The sequence below is a fragment of the Enhydra lutris genome, unplaced genomic scaffold (genome assembly GCF_002288905.1).
Source record: "Enhydra lutris kenyoni isolate GAN:26980312 unplaced genomic scaffold, ASM228890v2 scaffoldscaffold12, whole genome shotgun sequence".
Classification (NCBI taxonomy): domain Eukaryota; kingdom Metazoa; phylum Chordata; class Mammalia; order Carnivora; family Mustelidae; genus Enhydra; species Enhydra lutris.
In genome coordinates this window covers 69,748,121-69,768,336 of record NW_019154096.1, presented here as the reverse complement: position 1 = coordinate 69,768,336, position 20,216 = coordinate 69,748,121, and the positions used below count along the sequence as shown (strand labels likewise).

At 40.9% G+C, this 20,216-nt stretch overlaps 1 protein-coding gene across 4 annotated transcripts in view; it reads right to left on the bottom strand.

Annotated features, from left to right (window-relative positions):
- Nucleotides 1-2,882: 2,882 nt before the first annotated feature.
- Nucleotides 2,883-20,216, bottom strand: part of LOC111144908 (SEC23 interacting protein) — a 41,389-nt gene continuing 24,055 nt past the window's right edge. The window contains exons 13-19 of one of the 4 annotated variants that reach the window (XM_022499506.1): nt 18,421-18,618; nt 13,847-14,002; nt 13,337-13,439; nt 11,619-11,804; nt 10,775-10,937; nt 10,191-10,292; nt 2,883-4,045 (exon numbers count right to left, since the gene is read on the bottom strand). In XM_022499506.1, the coding sequence (XP_022355214.1) occupies nt 10,211-10,292; nt 10,775-10,937; nt 11,619-11,804; nt 13,337-13,439; nt 13,847-14,002; nt 18,421-18,618 (888 nt within the window). In that variant the 3' untranslated portion in view covers nt 2,883-4,045; nt 10,191-10,210. The remainder of the gene's footprint in view (nt 4,046-10,190; nt 10,293-10,774; nt 10,938-11,618; nt 11,805-13,336; nt 13,440-13,846; nt 14,003-18,420; nt 18,619-20,216) is intronic. The other 3 variants (XM_022499505.1, XM_022499508.1, XM_022499507.1) reach the window with 3 other exon arrangements.

Sequence of the window (20,216 nt, the reverse complement as noted above, 5' to 3'; positions counted from 1 at the left end):
CGCGAAGTCATTTTCCAAGGGTTCTGTGGGACGACGGGCTCAGGGAAAATCTAAAAGGGCTGGTGTTTTAAAGCCTGAAAACAAAACGTCGGGGTGGGGGGGTATTTAAGAACGAAAAACATGTTTTCTCGGGAAAGGAGCTTAGAGAATCACGGCATGGGGAGGTCACACACAGGTGCGCAGCGTCCTGCCGGCCTGCGTGAGCGCCCGCGCCCCGCCAGCCCACGCCCCGCCGGCTCCACCGCCCCTCATCCTCCTTTGGAATGACCGCCACCTCCTCCAGGCTGCCCCACTCCACATGCGGAGCCAGGAGCAGCTCTCAGCTCCGAGAAACCAGGCCCAGGGACAGGAAGTGCCCGCCAGCGGACCATGAAGGCCTGGGTCTTCCCTGACCTGAGTGCTCCTGGTGGCACAACAGGGACAGTGACAACAAGCGACATTCTGGGTGCTGCTACATGCCTGGCGCTGTCACACACATGTTACCCATATTTCCATCTGGTCTCCCAACTCTGAGATCAAGGAATTTCATGGCAGAGGAAATGGACCAAAACCAAAACAAACAAACAAACCACTTTGCCTGCAGAGACGGGAGTGGGAAAAAGTCTTGCACAAGGAGCCACAGCTAAGAGCCAGGACACAAAGGCGGGTGGGCACCAGAGCTCTTTATGATGCTATCGAGGTTTTGCAAAGCTCAATTTAGAGGTGAAATGCCAAGACAAGGTTGATAACCTGCTGGAAGGAGGACAGACATCTTGGGGAGATGGTCTGCAGGGAGATGGAACACCGAGTCGGCCTCTCAGCTCCTCAAAGAGCTAAATTCTATCAACTCCTCTTAGAGGATCCACCTACAGAACGGACTCCTCTAAGAAGCCAGAAGCCCAACCTACCAAGTGACAAGAACTGCAACTTGGAAGAAAACCAAACACTCAGGGTCTGCAGTTGAGTTCACCCTCCTCCCAGACAGCAAAATCTACACGGGAAACCAAGTCACCACCGGCGTATTGCTTGGTAAACACTTAGGTAGTGGGATGCCTCATGTCATAGGAATCTAGAGCAGTGACAAGACAATACCAAGGCCAATCATCCTGGGTTTCTGGGACAGTCCTGATCGCCAGCACCCTGTTTATAGTCAGGCCGTCTGTCGTGAGTAACTATCTCACACATATGACCTTCCTGCCAGGATGGTGGTTATCTACCCTCTGCCTCATTGCCAAGGCTGTGTGGATCACACTTTTCGAATAACATACTTACCTCAAAAACCAATATAACTGTGTAGTTCGTTATAATTATGCTCCGGTTTTGAGAAAACACCCTTACTTTGTAGACTCAAAAAACACACGGGTCTGTCAGCTGGAAAGTACTTCCCCGTTGTCACACATCAGGTGACCCAGGCAGGTCACCATCGTCAGTGCTGTGAGGACTCCAGCCTCCAATTTCAGACACTAATGCTTTTTTGTCCCACACTTGGCATATGAAACCCTTTCACAAGGAGAGACCCGACCTTCCCCATCTGGGGAAAGTGAGGGCATTAACCCAGGTTAGGGGCTAGAGTGGAAGGTTGCAGGAGGGGATAAGCTCTTCCTGGGAAAAGGGAAAGGTCAAGCTTGACTCAAAAGCTATGCTCACATCTAGATTATGTTCCAGAATCTGGTGAAAGTTCTCACTTGAAAAAGGCTTCTGCCTCTTTTTAAAAAGTTTACAAACCACAGATCTGGATGATCTTCCACGGTCTTTTCTACGTGTTAGATCATGTTTTTGATTCTTAAAATTCTCTTATTCAGAAGATTATTTGGAAAGTGCCTTACTCTGTGACAAGACTGCGTTAGGCATGGTGGTTCAACACTGTTCCAACAGTGAACATCATGCTAACAAGGACAGATTCTGCCCTCATGGAACCTACTAACAGTTTTCCTTTTTTGTTTTGTTTACAGAAATGGAAGAGTAGGGCACCTGAGTGGCTCAGTTAGTTAAGCGTCTCTTGGTTTCAGCTCAGGTCATGATCTTGGAGTCGTAGGATTGAGCCCCAAGTCAGGCTCCGTGCAGAGCATGGAGCCCACTTGAGATTCTCTGAAAAGATTTTATTTATTTGACAGAGAGAGAGAGATCAAAGTAGGCAGAGAGGCAGGCAGAGAGAGGGGGAAGCAGACTCCCCGCTGAGCAAGGAGCCCGATGCGGGGCTCCATCCCAGGACCCTGGGATCATGACCTGAGCGGAAGGCAGAGGGTTTAACCCACTGAGCCACTCAGGCACCCCAAATCTTTTTTTAAAAAAAACTGAAGAGTAATATAAATACACGTCCACAGGCAGAGCCACCCAAAAATTTATGTTTCAAGTGTTAAAATTTCAAGATTCCTGAAACCCAGCTGGTACATATTTCTTCTTTGGACATTGGCGCAAGTGTTTCTCCTCCTCTGCCGACAATTACTCAGACGACAGGCCGAACGATGCTGCTGAAACCAGCTGTAAGTTGAAAAATCAAACTAGACTGGATTTTATTAAGTATATATAAATAGCCCCTATTCTTCTTTATTTCATCACTTTGGGGAAGTTAAGTGGAGATTAGGTGAAAAGCAGTAATACTAGGTGTAGAGCCATGACAGCCAAAAGGGAGTCAGTGAAACTGTATTCCAGCCCGCTCTGCCACTAGATCTGCGGTCAGCGAAAGGCAAGCAGTGCCACGTCCTCGCTGGAGAAGGAGGTGGTCGGCAGAAATAGATGTTGCCCGAGGTCACGTGCTGCTCTAAAACTGCTCTGTCCTAATTCAATTATTAGGCATAAATGCTACGAACTAACTACATACGGCAGGCACTCACCATGAAAAGTAAACGAACGCTGAACTCAGAGGAATATTTAAGGAAGACGAGAAACACTTGCTGCTTTTTAAAAATGCAGTAACTATTTTATTCACACTAATTAGGACATATACACAAAAAAATGTGTATCATATGTTGCTTTCAAAAAATTCTATGTTCCATGAGAACTATGTAATAAACAGTGTAAAATGTTTCTACTGCATAACAAAGGAAGAAAAATCAGCATTCCCATGTAGTATTAGGAAAATATTTAAGATAATTTGAAGTTATAAGTAAACAAAGTGAAATATTACAGAACAGTCTTTTCAGGAAGTAGATGTTATAGTCTAGAAGCAATACATTTCATACTCTGATACTCTGAAACACTTTGGTATAAGTGAAATTAATACAAAGCAAAAAAAAACAACAACAACAACAAAAAAAAACCCCAAGAAACTCTACTTTGGTTCACATTAATTGAAAGTTTAGCAACGAGGCAACTGCACAGCTACCTCAGATGACAAAATGGAAAACCTCCCGTCTGCACCCCCGTCCCCGTGCCGCCGCTGGCTGACATGGAAGTGCCGGGAGAGCACTTCCCAGGACTTCGGGGCCACAGGAGCATCTCATGTCCACCACTCTGTGCTCAGCCAGTGCTTGAAAGGCTTCATAAAACCTCAGATTCAACTTGGAATATAAGCGATCTTGGTTACTTCCTCTTAGACACAAATGACCCCGCAGTAAAGCAGCTCAGAACTACAACTCACATTTAAAGTAGAAAAGTAGAACGCAAATTTTTGGAAAATCATATAACTACAGTTTCTCAAGAAGTCCATACTTGAATAAAAGAACATACTACATTAATTTTAAAAAATGCAAGTTTAATAACCCACTGACAGTAAGTTTTTAAGAAACAGAAATAACCGTCTGCATGCCACAAATATTTCTTCATCGATATCAAGCATTACTTTGACAGCTGCACAACTAACCTGATCTGAGGAATTTTTAATTGCATCATTTTTAAAATTACATTTTCTTATCCATACTGTCCAAACATGGTACTGATTTTCTTCATTGTCTTTTTGTTCTGCGTGTTATCTTTTAAATGACTTCCTACTTGTGAGAATTCTTTCTGAGCAAATGTTGATGAACCACTTTTTTGTCATCCATCACAGGAGCAAACTGGGAATGTCCTCTGAGAGTTTTCTCAGCAATGTAATTTCTACTCCAACTTTCTGGAAAGACAAGAAAGTCTTTAAAAGAAAAAAGAATCCTTGGTGAACTTTGCAAACTTACAGTAATAATATACTAATGCACTGTTGCTCCTTCCTGAAGTAAAAGAATATTCTATCACGTGCTCAGCTTTACCACACGTGCACCATTAACTGCCTCCAAAGAACACAGCATGTGAGACCAAGACCTCAAGGCTCCGGAAGGGGCAGAGTGCGGGAGGGAGTGTTCAGTGAGATTAACTAGCGTGGTAGATCTTCGGAACAAAAAGAGTATAGAAGGTAAAAGAAAAAATTTCTGTCAAGTTCATGTGAGGCTTTTTAAAGAACAATTCTAAAAAGGACGAAAGGAGATAAACATAAAGAATTATTCAAAAAGGGGGCGCCTGGGTGGCTCAGTCGGATAGGTGTCTGCCTTCTGCCCAGGTCATGATCCAGGGTCCTGGGATCAAGTCCAGCATCAGGCTCCCTTCTTGGTGGAGAGCCTGCTTCTCCCTCTCTCTCTGCCTGCCTCTCTGCCTGCTTGTGATCTCTCTCTCTGTCAAATAAACAAAATCTTAAAAAAAAAAAAAAAAAACAGTATCAGGAACTTAAGTTCCTGCCCAAATTTAACAACCAAGTATAAGAAGAAAGAAAACAATGAACAATGAACAAATAATGTGTGAAATGAAAGGTCTTAGTTTTTCATATTAGGTGAATCCTAATAGAATTAGGTGATCCTAGAACTACATTGTTTGGGTTTTGTTTTGCTTTGTTTTGCGGAGAGAGACGTCAGGGGAACTTAAGTCATTTCAAAATTCATTTGGAACAAGAGCCAAGACTTACAGTATACTAAGACCTTGCACTGCCAGACAGTAAAATCCATCAAGTTACAATCACTAAAATGCCGTATTTCACGAAGTTTAAGACACCATCAAACGTTAAGATGCACTGTTATTTTATGTACCCACACAAAGAAAAGGAAAGTAGCTCAGGATACGGAGTCTAAAAGGAGACAGGGACCACCTCAGAAAGTGGGGACACTGGATGGCTACAGGCTCAATGAGGGGTAGAAAAAAATAACCCTTCCTCTACAAGGGACAGCAGAGAAGTCTCTGACAATGGGAAGAGGAGAAAAAATATTCCTTGCTATTTGAACTGGTCCCCCAGCCCTGCCAACCCACAAATTTTGTGGTCTGAATTCACACTAACAGCAAAGTCCAAAATATCTCAAGCACAGAAATTAGGTTAAGAAGATTCGAGTTGGTACTGCTCCCCCAGCCCCATAAATGGCAGGAAAAAAAATGCAAACCATCTGGGGAAGAACTCAACTGCCATCCAGGCCATAGATGACTAGAAGAGGTAATCCAATTTTAAAGATAAAATGTGGAATTTATATGACTTGAAATCAGTAAAATACGGTAGGCAGATAAGTTCCTGCCCAGTAGAAGAGATGTCCAAAAGCCTAGAAAACAAATGCTGGGTACACTTATCATGATGAGCGCTGAGTTAAGTTTAGAAGTGTTGAATCACTACATTGTACACTTTAAATGAATTTAAAACCGTATGTTAACTACACTGGAATTAAAATTTTTTAAAAAATCAATTTTCTCATCAAAACAAAACAAAACAAACACTGGGCATATAATAAAAATGTCAAACCAGAGCATATCATAGAAACATCAATGACAAAAGGGTACATTTTAATATATGGCACAGCCAAAAAAACTAAGAAAAAAGTTAAATCCCTCTATTCTTCTAAACTATGTTCTTCTAAACTATGAAGTTAAGTGAAAAACAAACTCATTTAAGAAAAAATTAAGCATAATTATCGAAATGATAATCTCAAAAGACTGGCCAACATTTTTTTTTCTTTTTTCTTTTTCTTTTTTCTTCTTTTGTGACAGAGAGAGAGAAACAGGGAGAGAGGGAACACAAGCAGGGGGAGTGGTAGAGGGAGAAGCAGGCTTTCTGCTGAGCAAGGAGCACAATGCGGGGCTCGATCCCATGACCGGAGCCAAAGGCAGATGCTTAACAACTGAGCCACCTAGGCACCCCCGGCCCACCTATTTTTAAAACATGCTCTTTACCCACCCAACGCCCCAAAAGCCAAAGCATAAGCAAAAATAAAAGGCAAATGTCAAAGTGGAAAACAACTCCGCAGTGACAAAGGGCTAATATCCTTAAAATATCATTAACTATAAATCAGTTAGAAACAAAAATACCCGGGGCGCCTGGGTGGCTCAGTGGGTTAAGCCGCTGCCTTCGGCTCAGGTCATGATCTCAGGGTCCTGGGATCGAGCCCCGCATCGGGCTCTCTGCTTGGCGGGGAGCCTGCTTCCCTCTCTCTCTCTCTCTGCCTGCCTCTCTGTCTACTTGTGATCTCTGTCAAATAAATAAATAAAATCTTTAAAAAAAAAAAAAAAATACCCTACACCACACCTCCACACCTTTTGCTCAAAGGCCAAGACTAGACAACTGACAACAAAGACAAATGGCCACTGAAATGTACCAATAATGCTATATTTCACTAGCGTTGGAAATACAAACTAAAACAATGATAAACAACTCATGCAATTGTTTATCAGCAAAATTTTTTAAAATGGTAATACCCAGTATTGGCAAGGATACAGGAAAACCAGCACTTATACAGACATGAAAATTGAGCAACCTTTCTGAAATGCAATTTAACAAGAGGTGTAGATTCAAAATCCTTTGCAAATGTGCAGTACGCTTAGATCCAACAATGCTACATGTAGGAATTTATCCCGAACAGATTTGTGCAAAAGGTACATGCAACTGTATGTCAGATTTATAATAAAGTTGGAAATACATCTAAACACCTAACAATGGCAAATAACTTACTTTAATAGAACTATAAAATGGAATACAATGCAACTATTAAATATTACGTATCCCAGAGCACTGTTTGTACTAGTGAAAGATTAGAATAACCTAAATGCCCATCAACAAAGAATTGGCTAAAAAAACTACAGCGTAGCAGTCAGTGGGACACTACACTATCATTACAAACAACAAGACAGCTCTTACGTCCTGACAGCTCTACTTCTCTCGGTCTGAAATGATCTTCTCTCCCCAAATACCCACCCGGCTTACTTGCTTCGACGACACCTGATCAGTGACAGTGTCCCTCACCATCTTAGGATAGCAACTTGTCCCATCCCACGTGCGCTCCCTCTCTCCCTTACCCTGCTGTTCTATTTTTACCATCTGGCACACTGCAATCATTTATTTACTGCCCATTATCCCCCAGAGGAAAAAAGATCTTACCTGTATCAGTGCCCACACTTCCCTCCTTCATCTGTTCCAGGAAAGATGTATCCCTGCTCCTCTCCTGAGGCTAAATGCTTCACACGGCCTTGGCCTCTTCCTGCATTACCTTTTCAAGTATTTCCCTCCACAATTACCCCTTTTACTTCTGCCTTATCAATTTCACCCTCCAATACTGGATCATTCTCAGTAGCAAACAAACACACCTTAATATCATAAAGTGTCCCCGTCTCATTTCTATTATCCTTCACAGCAAAACTCTTTCCTCTCTGACCCTTACCTCTCCTCCACCCACTTTACCTCAGCCATGACATGAAAACACCTTTGCTCAAGGTCACCAATGATGTCCTACGTTTGCCTCAAACCAATGGCCAAGTCTTGGTTCTTGACCTTGACCTCTCTCTCAGCAGCACTGGACACTGCTAACTACTCTCTCTTGAAGCAATCTTTTCTCAGGTTCCCTGAGCTCACAAGCCCCCAAATCTCCTCTCACTTCAATGGCTCCTCCTTGTCCACCAGACCTCTTCTCTACCTACATACTTCAAGGTGATCTCATCCCATTTCTGGCTTCAAATGACTACATATATGCTGATGATTGGTTTTAAGGTCATTACCTTGAGCTCTGAGCTTCAGACCACCGGCTCCAAAACATCAACCACTGACTTAACACAACAGAACAGATTCCCATTCTCACACCTCACCAAAAAACTATGCTTTGTCCACAAGCCTTCTCAGGAAAAAGTACCATAATCCACCCAGCTGCTCACACCAAAATCCTAAGAGTCATCCTCAACTTCCTTCCTTCCTCCCTCACGATGAACTTATCTGGAAGTCCTGGACTTCCCTCCCTGCAAAACAGATCTGCACTCAACCATCTCTCACCACCCCTACTACTAGAGCCCTAGTCAATGCCACCACACCAGCCTCTTAATAATTCTCCCTTCCTCTCTCCTTGCCAGCCTCTGCCCTCCACCCAACACCCAGACAGAGCGTTCCTTCTGAAGTCTAAGCCAAGTCACATCACTCCTCCCATTAAAACCCTCCATGTTTCCATTATACTTAAGAGAGTAGAATACAAAGGCCTTACCAGCTTCCTCATAAGCAGGCCTGCCACCTCTGACTCCTCTCCTCCTGTGCTCCCCTTCATCACCCCCAGCGATACTGGCCTGCTTTCTGTCCTGCAGACGTGCCACGTCTGTTCCCATCTCATGACCTTTGCAGCTGCCCTTCCTCCTGCTTGGATCGCTCTCCTCATATCCTCAGATGTCCGCCTCCCTCTCATCTTTCAAATTTCAACTCCAATGTTGTCATCTCAGCCAGGCCTTCCCCAGAAGCAACCCATCACCCACATCTTCCTAGTTTATCTCCACGAGACCTATCAGTATCTGAAATTTACTTATGGATTAGAGAACAGGTTGACTATCGATCTCCTCCCAGGAGAAGATAAATTCTTTAAAGGTGAGAATCCTATCTTATTTTCCGCTTATCCACAGCATGAAAACTGGTGTCTGGCACATAGTAAGTACCAAATAAATATTTGAGGACCAAATAAGAGACTATTTTGTAATTGAAAATCTGAACTGGGGTAGTTTTTGACATTACCTTTAGTTTATTTTACTATTGTAATTCCAGAAATGGTGAGAACTGATAAAACTGTATCAAGAGTCTGATTATAAAATAGCTTTTCAGACCTCTTACCTACTCTGTTGACTAAGACTCCCTAATATACATTAGGAAATTATCTAAATGTACACTAACAGAAAACTGGCTAAATAAGATGGAACACAGCCACACAAGAAATTACTATGTAGCCGGAAATTACTATGTAGCCATGAAAGAGAATGAAAAAGATACAAGCTAACACAGAAAGCTGTGCAAGTTATAAGGCTGATCGAAAACATCACGTTGCAAAACAATACATTCAATGAGATCCCTTTGTTTTTACATGCACGCGCATTTGATTGGATGTGCACGGGGCAATCCACGGAAACCCTATTGAAAGCGGTTATCTCTCCAAAAATAAGAAGGTGGAGGCTGAACTTAACATTTATTACTTGAAAATTAAAAGTGTCAGAAACAGGGTGCCTGAGTGGCTCAGTCAGCTGAGCATCTGCCTTCAGTTCAGGTCATGACCTCTGGGTCCTGGGATGGAGCCCTGCATTGTGCTCCCTGCGAAGTGGGGAGTCTGCTTTTCCCTCTGCCTGCCACTCTCCTTGCTTGTGTGCTCTCTCTCTCTCTGACAAACAAAGAAATAAAATCTTTAAAATAAAATAAAAAAATACAAGGATTAGCTATAACTGCCAATGTCTTTTCCCCCTTACTCATGTCTTAAATGTACACACAGTGTCTGGAACTATGGGTGTCATCTCATAATTATGGATTAAGAGTCAAAATGCAGTATAAAGATGCAACAGTGATATCATTCAACAGATGAACCCTTCCCGTTACACAAGAAAAATAAACCTCTATTCATTTGAGGTACTGTGAATGGGATTCTGTTACCTACAACCAAAGGAATTCCTAACTGACATTCCTGGGAATATCTTTCAGAAAGAAACTGAAAATAAAAGAAGTCAAATTTTATGCAGAATTAGGAAGAAAATTATAACATGTCAGAAATGTAGTCTGCAAACCAATTCCCCCTCTTTAATGTCTCTATTCTGAATTTTTTTTAAAAAGAAAAAACACTAGGAAGAAACAGAAAAGAGAAAATTATAGTCAACATCAACTCCATAAAAAAGACTTCAGAGAGGCACCCAGCTGGCTCAGTCAGTGGAGCATGCGACTCGTGAGTTCCAGCCCCACGTTGGATATAGACATTACTTTAAAAAAAAAAAATTTTTTTTTTTTTTCAGGATGAAACATTCACAGTGTATGCACACAATAAAGATAGACTCACAGAGTGACACTGAAGTCCAATCAATGCTGGGGCTGTTCTGGACTGATGTTCATTGTTCGATAAATTTCTTTAAGTAACAACAGAGCAGTATCTTCAGATTCCCTATCACAAAGAAAAGAACATTTTTACTTAAGTAACCATTAGTAGAAATTAACCTCTATGCATAAAGGTGGAAAATGCAGCCCTTGTTCTAGTCAACTCTACCTAAGAAAGGCAAATGACAGCGTAGTCTTAAAGCTGTCCTTGTAAACTGGATGGACACTGATCAGCTACAAAACAGCTGTGTGCAATCCTCCACGGTGACAGGGGACATCTGAAAGGATGGCTTTTCAAAGTCCCTACCACTCCCATTCTATGAAAGGTATCCCTCCAAAATCAGTGTGCGAGTACCAAAGGCCTTGGTCAAAATGAGATGACACACTGCCATCTTGTGGATAATAAAGGGGGGAAATACTGATTTTGAATATATGGCACTTGTAATTAATATTCCATCATAAATGATAAATCCACTAAAGAGTCTCCCTAAAATGTATGTGCTAGCACCTAAAGGCCACGCGACTATTATCAAAGAAGAAACCACTTACCAATAGCATAAATGACTCTGAAGAGCGAAAAGATATTCATTAAAACTCTCTATTGGCTTTTCTTGAAGTACGTAGTCAATTCGGCGACCTCCGTTTAGCATTCCAACCTTTCCTAAGTAGTCCTCATCCTTGGAAAAATCTGGACTTTCAACAATCTTTTCTGCTAGAATTTAAACCATTTCAATATCAAAGTCAATCACTTAATCATTATCCTTTGACTTTAGCTGACTTTCTGGGCTCAAGAGAGTATCGCTTGACACACGTAGCAACCTGGGGAACTACCAGGCTCACTTCCCATTCCTCCAAAGAGCCAGGGGAAGGAAGAGGGGCTGGTTACCCGAGAGAGAGGAGAAAGAGCCAACGAGCTGACAGACGTTTTGAAGAAAAGGGGTGAGAGAACATTGTAGAAAGAAAGGAAACAGAATTAGAATCTGAAAGAGTCAAAAACATCCTGGCACAATGATCTGACAACGCAGACACAGTCTAGAATATAAGGACACCGTGAAACAGCAGTGTCAGGACGATAATTTCTTACAGTGGATCTTTAAAATGCCTGAATACAACGTTAGCTCTCAACTCTGATATTCCACTCTGGCCTTAGAAATCTCAACAAAAACTTAAGAACGCAGAGTAAAAAGTCCAGCAACTATCAGGCAAAAACCCAGAAAAAGAAATGACATGCATTGTGAAGTACAGTTTATCATAACAGATTTTCCTTTACAAAAGAACCTCTAACATTTTAACAGAAAGGACCAGAATGGAAAAGCATCATTAAATAATTCATATGTAATATGTTTACAAATAACATTTGTACTAGAAAATGCTTCTCAAATGTCAAATTTACCTTCAACTACTTGTTTTTCTTCTTCTTCTTTGATCTGATTGGCCACTTTCTCCAGTTCTTCTTGCAGCTGAGTTGAAGAGGTGTGAGCGCGGGCAAACTCGTTTAACGTCTGCCAAGCACTTTTCAGGGAGCTAATAAAGCCCTGTTTCAAATCAGATCCCATACGAGAGAGACTGTCTTTCAGCTCTAAGGAGATTAAGATGACATATCATGTCAGTTAGTCACTGGATAAAATTCTGCACCACAAAAACTGAAACTAAAGTTAACACTCTTCTCAGACAGGGTAAGTCCTCTTTTAAACGCCACAGTTTCTCGGCCAAGAACTCTCAATATATTAAAATGTTTTGTAGAGGGGCACCTGGGTGGCTTAGTCAGTTAAGGTCTGCCTTGGGCTCAGGTCATGATCCCAGGGTCCTAAGTTCAAGTTTCTCATCAGGCTCCTTGCTCAGCAGGGAGCCTGCTGCTTCTCCTTCCACCTGCTGCTCCCCCCTGCTTGTGAGCTCTCTCTGACAAACACATAAATAAAATTTTAAAAAAAGTTTTATAGAGCCTTATTCTGTCATTTTTTTTAACAACTAAAACTCATTCAGCCAAAATGTATAAGCTTCCTCTCTCCACAAAAGAAAAAAAAAAAAAAAAAAAAGGTGGGAAGGTAGAGTTCAAATATCGTAAAAATGTAGGCACGTTCATGTGCCTTTTTTCTGTAAGTTAAAAGATATGGGCCCCTCCCCTCTCATGCTCTCTCTCACTCTGTCTCTCTCTCTCAAAACAAATAAATAAAATCTTTAAAAAAAAAAAAAAAGACATGGGCCCACAAGATTAAAAAGATGACTGTTTTTTAATCTATAATCATAAAATGGTTTTGAGAATTTGAGATTTTAATATAACAACAATATAAACTTCTGATTTAAAAATGAAGAAACCCCTGCCCTTTCACCTTTTCTACTTTGTGGTCTAATAAATTCTATTTGAATTCAAGGTATTTGAGTCTCAAACTTCCCATTTTAACTCCAAAAGAGTTAAGTATTTTTTAATAGCACGATGTAAGCATCCCCCCCCCAAAAAAAGGAAGGAAGGAAGAACAGAAAAAAGAAAGAAAATCCAATTTTCAACAAAAGGATATGATCACTTTCCCCTTTTCTCCACTGCACTCCCATCCCTTCCACCCAAACCTTTAAACCTACGGATGATATACATCATTAACAGGTGTAAGAGAGAAATAAACCCCACCTGGAATTATTACTGATCCATTATGTTTAATGGATATTTTTAATTGGAAAAGTTTATATAGTTAGCAAGGAAGTAACAGCTCATTTGACTTAGCATCAAGTTTATTTCTTCTTGGTCCTTAGTTCAAGTGTTATTCTGCTTCCTAACTCCAGAAATTATGACCAAATTCTATCAATCTGATGTAGCTCATCACTTTAGTACTGACTTCCCCCATTCCTAAGTATCTCAACCATTAGAACACCACACCAAGAAGAAAGTCATCAAGGAGAAGCGACTCATTCAGAACTTTCTTTATAGCTCTTCTGAACATTTAATAAACAGGTTCCAAACACAGCAGGCACTTAAATAACATTAATTTTATGAGAAAGGATCTAGTGTTAAAATTTTCATGATTAAATTACAAATGACAGGAAGGACATAATTCGTTATGACTAACAGATTACAAAATGACAGAAAGGAAACAAGTTTTTATAGTATTTGCTTTTTACCTAAATGAAGTCTTTTTCTGCCTTTGTGATGTGGGATGAGAACCGCTTTCAGGTCCAAATCTGGAACAATCATAGGCTCTAATCTGTAAGCCACTGGATCAAGCTGTAAAGAAAAGTGGAAATTTAGGAAAAGTTCTTTTATCTTGAGTTATGTATCTTGACTGGGTGACAAAACGGGTAACAACAAACCAGAGATTTTGATTTTTTCACAAGTGGTAATTATAAGAAGACTTACTACTGGTAATTATAAGACAACTTCTAAATTGTGAGTAAAGCTGGCTTTGCAAGCAAAGCAACAGAATTATTTCCTTAAACAAAGGCTTCCTGGTAGAAAAGTTTATTGGACAGCATCAGACCATTCTCTATTAGGACAAAGAGTTGAGTTGTACATCAAAATGAGAGTTAGTTCCTAAGAAATAAGAATCTGAGACTCTATAAGGATGATCTAATAAGTGTTTCTATGTAGGTGTTTCATCTTTTTCAAAATAAAAAGTAGTTCAAGTCACTCACTGGATGATAAATATTGAAGAATCCTTTACACGTAGGAAGTCTGTAGTTCTCATCTATTCTATCCACTCCTCGAATAGTGAGAAACATACCAACTGGAGATCCCAAGGCAAAGAAAATCTCTGGCTCAAAGTCTAATGCGTTGTAAACAACAGAAACCTAGAAAGAATCAAAAAACAATATAAGATCATCATTCCAAGGTCACAGAATAAAAAATTCAGAAGTTCAAGCTGGAACTGCACTTAATTAAAAGCATGTTAACACAGATGGTGCCATTCTAGGCATGGTTTATAATGCTTATAATCATTGTCAGCTATTTTAAAGGGACAAAAAATTTCTCTTTAAAATCTTCACAGACTGGGGGTGCCTGGGTGGCTCAGGTCATGATCCCAGAGTCATGCGATCGAGCCCCGCATTGGGTTCCCCGCTTGGCAGGAAGCCAGCTTCTCCCTCTCCTACTGCCCCACCTTGTGTTTCCTCTCTCACTGTGTCTCTCTCTGTCAAATAAATAGAATCTTCAAAAAAAAAAAAAGGTAAAATCTTCATGGACTATTACATCCTCTGTCTATATTTTACTTGTTGTACAGCATAACATACACAGTATATAGTAAGCATTGTATTTATTATAATTATAAATACCATTAAAACTGTAGATTCTAGATTCAAACTGCCTGGGCTTAAATCCTGGCTCCACAACTTACTGTGTGACCTCGGGCAAGTTTCTTAGCCTCTCTTGCCTCCGCCCGTTTCCTCATCTACAAAATGGGGATAACAATGCCAAACTCATAATGGGGTCAAAAAATGAATAACCTCATCCACATACAGTGCTTAGCACAGAGCCTGGCCTATTTTAAGCATCTCACAACTGTTACTTCTCTTGAAACTACCACCTTTGTTTGTCCAAGCAAGTTTCTTTCCAGTAGAAAAATGCTTTTTCCCAAGAGAGCCCCTGTTTAGGCAGCTTGCTTTTAGCCCCTCACCTCACTGACAACGGCCCAGAGTAAGAGAAAGCCCCTACATTCGTGGCACTCTACGGTTTACAAAGCTCTTTTGTTTGTTGCTCAGCGGCAGGATAGAGGTCTTTGTCACTCGAGTATCCTGACAATGAAGAACGACGAGCGGCATAATCCGACCGCGTGACAGAGGCCCCCTGAAAGGGAGGTACAGCAAGATTATCGTGTCCATTTCTCAGATGGAGACAGTGAGGCTCGAGAGATGATGTCACTCACCGAAGAGCACTCACCAGTGAGTGGCAGAATGAGAACTTCGAATTCCAAATCCAACGCACCTTCTACTACACTAGGCTGCCCCTTCTAACCAAGTCTAGGCTGTTCATCCTTGGCTTGCCCTTATATTTGCAAATTCAACGGTTTCTGCTACTGATGAGGGCCACACAGGACATGCTCTCAAGATTATACATTTCCCCCAGCTCCAGATTTAAAAAAGGAAGAAGAAAATAGAAAGTTAAGAGAAAAATTGCCAACTGGAAATTACAACATAGATGACAAAGAGCTAATATCCTTAACACACAGAAATTCTTAAATATCCAAAAAGGAAAAAGAAACTCAGGAGAAAAGTAGGTAAAATCAACACTTCACAAAAGAAAAATGCCTAGAAGACTTATGAGAAAATATCTACCTTCTCTAATGCTCAGAAAGGCAGTGAGATGCCATTTTTCCTACAAGGTGATCAGAGAGATGAATGAAATACTAAAAAGAAAGAAAGAATCTTCTGTTTCCATAAAAGTCGTTTTTTCAGAAGAAAGTGATAAAAGTGAGAACACTACCTATCTGTAAAGGAGAACGACAGCAGCAGAGTTACTGAGGGGGGTTGGTTAGTCTTATAGACTGCCTCTGAGAGTACGAACCGACAAAACTTTTTCAGGGGCAAGTAGAAGTAACTACCAGAATTTTCATGTGTACATTCTTGGGCCCACCTACCCCACTTCCACGTATTTAACTGAAGGAAATAAGAATGTGCACTGAAAATTGGTTTAAAAGTGTTCATCACTGGACCACTTAAAAGAGTGAAAAACCTGAAACTGCCTACATGTCCAATGTTATGGGTGAACTGTGTCCCCCACAAAAAGGTCACGTGTACCAGTACCTCACACCTTATTCGGAACTACCACTATCTTTACAGCGGTAATCAAGTTAAAATAAGGTATTTAGGTGGGCCCTAATCCAAGACATCTGGTGTTCTTATAAAGAGGGGAAATGAGGTTACAAAGACAGACACACAGAGGGAAGACGACGCAGACACAGGGAGGAGCATGTGAAAACAGAGGGCTGGAGAGCGGCATCTCGGAGCCAAGAAGCACCTGGCAAACCGCCGGAAGCTGGAAGAGGCCAAGAAGGGTTTTCCGCTATAGGTTTCAAAGGGAGTATGGCCCTGCTGACACCTCGCTCTTGGAGTTTGAGCTTCTAAGAATTGAGACAATAAATTTCTGTTGTTTAAAGCCACCCCGTGTGTAATACTTTGCCATGGCAGCCTGAATAAACTAATACACCCAGTAATGAGTAAACGAAAAAATAAATCATTATCCATCCAAACAGTAAAACAGTAGTCATTATAATGAGAGAAATATTTACTGACACAGGAATATATTCATAATAGTGTTTGAAAATGGCAATGAAAATGAAAATGTTTTGGTAAAACATTTTATGTAGTATTTCCCCATCTTTGTTAAAACATATATATAAATACATGCTTAAATAAAAGTCTAGAAAGCCTTATTCAAAGAGTTCAGAGGTTAGTTCTGGCTACATAGAGTATGGTATTTTTTATTTTCTCTTGCTTAGCAGTTTCCTGGCTTTCTGGCAAAGAATGATGCACACGGGCTATTGTTTACACTGTCCCACAACCTTTTGGGTAATAGACCCTACTTGCCCACACTGGGCCACCCACCATGGAGGTGGCACGTGACTTGGGCTGGGACAAACAACCTGTGCCCCATTCCCCAGGCAGTACGAATTGGCTAATGGACCTGTAACTCATACCAGGTCAAGCACATTTTCCTAACTGGACCTACCGGGGGAGATTTCCTTTTCCTCTGTGGTCATAAAGCTGTAAGGAGATGAGCCTACAAGGACACCCATGATTCCAGGTTCATGGAGAAGGTCAGCTCCCGGAGAGGGACACACAGTGAGAGAGTCCTGGTCACATGGAACCCCTCGTTCCACAAATCTATACTCTGAGCCTTCAGAGTTAAGTGAGAAAATATCTGCCCTTTATTTGCTGAAGTTCAAGGTGGGGCACCTGCGTGGCTTAGTCGAGTAACTGTCTGCCTTCAGCTCAGGTCATGATTCAGGGTCCTGGGATCGAGCCTCACTTCAGGCTCCCTGCCACATGGGAGGCTGCTTCTCCATCTCCCTCTGTCTGCCTCTCCCCTGCTAGTGCACGCACGCTCACTCTCTCGCTCCCTCTCTCTCTCTCTCTGTCAAATAAATCTTAAAAAGAAAAAAAGTATGTTCAAATTTGGTCATATTTAAAAAGAAAGACATTTTTAGAATGCAATCAATGAATTGTGTTTAAAAGCTTGAACAGGCTATTACAAACACCCTGTTCCATTTTCTGCCTTCTTTAAATCAGTCATGAATTCACTTAGGGTAATGGAACTTTACAGACACAACTGAAAGTAACAATGTCTAAAAAGATTTTAATACTTCTAAGCCATTGAGATGTAAGTATATTAAAATGTATTATTAAATGTAGCACTGTCTATTCCTTGGCCAATTTTTATAGAAATTTTTCTGAAAAAGAAAAAAAAGATTTTTCTGCAAGGAAGAATTGTGAATTTTAAAAAATGTAAGTTAAGTGAATGCAACAAATTTTTCTCAAAGAAATTTAAGAATATAGTAGTCCCCCCTTATCTAAGGGGATACATTCCAAGACCCCCTGTGGATGCCTGAAACCTCACATAAGACCATACTCTATACACTATGTCTTTGCCATAGTTACCTATGATGAAGTTTAATTTATAAATTAGGCAGGGTAAGAGATTAACAACAATAATCATAAACAGAACAATTACAACAATATACTATAAAAGTTATGTGCATGTAGTCTGTCTCTCTTGAAATGTATTCTTGTACTGTACTTGGCCTTCTTCTTGTGATGATGTAAGATAGAAGGCCTATGTGATGAGATGTAGCGGGATGAGTGACGTAGGCTTTGGAAAGTAACGTTCGGTTACTACTGACCTTCTGACCACACGTCAGAAGGAGGATCATCTGCTTCCACACCACAGATGACCAGGTTACTGAAACCACAGAAAGCCAAACTGCATGTAACGGGAGACAACTGCATTCACATGATTTTCAAACTACCGTCACTCCGTTGCTAGTAGCTATAAAGGACTAATGTTATAAAATAACGAGCAGTGGAAAAACTAAAAATAAATTTACTTCAAAATTAATATTTTTTAATTGAGAGATGCACACAATCTTACTGAGAGAAAATGTTTTCTCCACCCCCCCATAAATATTGACTATTTTAAGAATTTAAAGCCAACCCCAATAATAAAGATATGTGATTCCAACATAAAATGTGCAGCCCTAATCAACTTGTAAACTTACCTGTCCAGTGCCAACTTCGAAAGACTCATAATCAACATGCACAGAAGACACATAAGCACCAACTGGAAGTTTCCGCTTGGACTCGTTAGAGTCTGAGGGGAGGGAAGTCATTTCTTTAGCTCTCTGAGCATTTTCCTCTTGTCCCTTTGTCGAAGCGGCCATCACTGCCTTCTTCTCTGCTGCTGCTTTTTTCTGTTCCTGTGAAACAGCAACATTTCACAACACAACCCTGAGGAAAAGTTCATCAGCTAGCTCTATGGAACAAGCTATCTCAAAGCTAAGGAATGCTCAGTAATTTCCTAGGCAGAGTGGTGTCAGACAAATATCCTTCTTAGAGTCACACACTAAATATTTAGGGAAGAAAGAAACGCCATGGTTTCTACTATTTAAAATTCTTTAAAAAAAAAAATGATAAGAGACTGAGAAAAAACAGCAAAACAGCTACAGTTAAATCTGAATACTGGCTATCACTACACTTTTCACTCTACTTTTCTATAGAACTTAAAATTGTAATACAAAATGCCAACTATTTTCCTTTATGAACTCAACTTTAGACAGATTAAAGTACCATATAATTGTGAAATACATATTTCCTATAAAGATGTGGATTTGAGGAGAAATGTCTTCATTCAACATGTTTGCACCCAAGATGTCTGCGTGGAGCCACTGACAAGTTTTCCTCAAACCCATTTTGGGAAAAACAGACGAGCACACTGCGGTTAGAGTTCCGCAACAGAGTAACTACTCAGAAACAGGAAGGAATGAACTGCAAATGACGCAATAATTGGATCGATCTCAAATACGCTGAGTGAAAGAAGCCAGATACAAAAGAGCACGTGGCGCTGATCCCATTTATATGAAAAGGCAGAACAGGCAAAACTCAACAGTGACAGAAACCAGAGTAGTAGGAAAACAGAGAGGAGCGGACGAGAAAGGAGCAGAAGAGAACTCTCTGGTGACAGAAATGTTCTAACTCTTGTTCTAGGTGGTGATTACACAGATGCAAAAAGTTTCAAAACTTACTACGCTGAACACTTAGGATCCAAGTACTTCCATAAAGGAGGAAGTAAACCAAAGCTCTGGGAGCCTCTGTGGAACCAGCCTCCATCCCCTTGTCCTACCCTATTCCCAGCTCAACTGCTATTTCAGCCATAGGTAAACACAAGCCCACTCCTGGAAGGCCTATTTCCCCCTCAAACATCAACACTTGGGGGAGTTTTCTCTGACCTTCCTCAGCCCTTCACCCCTCTCCCCAGGCCAGAAATGCCACTCCCCTGGCTCTGACAGCACGGATAGCACTATTACAGGACCAGTAAGTCACCTGTGGTCAAATCTCTGCCCCTAACTAGACCACATACCCTCAATTCATCTCCAAATCCCAAATATTGACATGGTACCTGAGCCAAAAGATATTAATTAAATCTTAAATAACTCAACTGCTTAGGCTAATCAAAACAAATCAGTCCCGACTTTATAGTCCTGTTACATGCAAAGTGATATACACTAAGGTGTAAATATATAATACAAATAAAAGAACTACAGCAGTTCAAAAGATGGAAAGATAACACAGACCATGTTTACAACAATAAAGTAGCCACCTTAAGAACTAATTTTTCTAAGTACTTAGAGAATCTCTATAAAATTAATTTGATTAGTACATGAAAATTAGGGGCATTGGGGTGCCCGGATGGCTCAGTTGGTTAAGCAACTGTCTTCGGCTCAGGTCATGATCCTGGAGTCCTGGGATCGAGTCCCACATCAGGCTCTCTGCTCTGCAGGGAGTCTGCTTCTCCTGC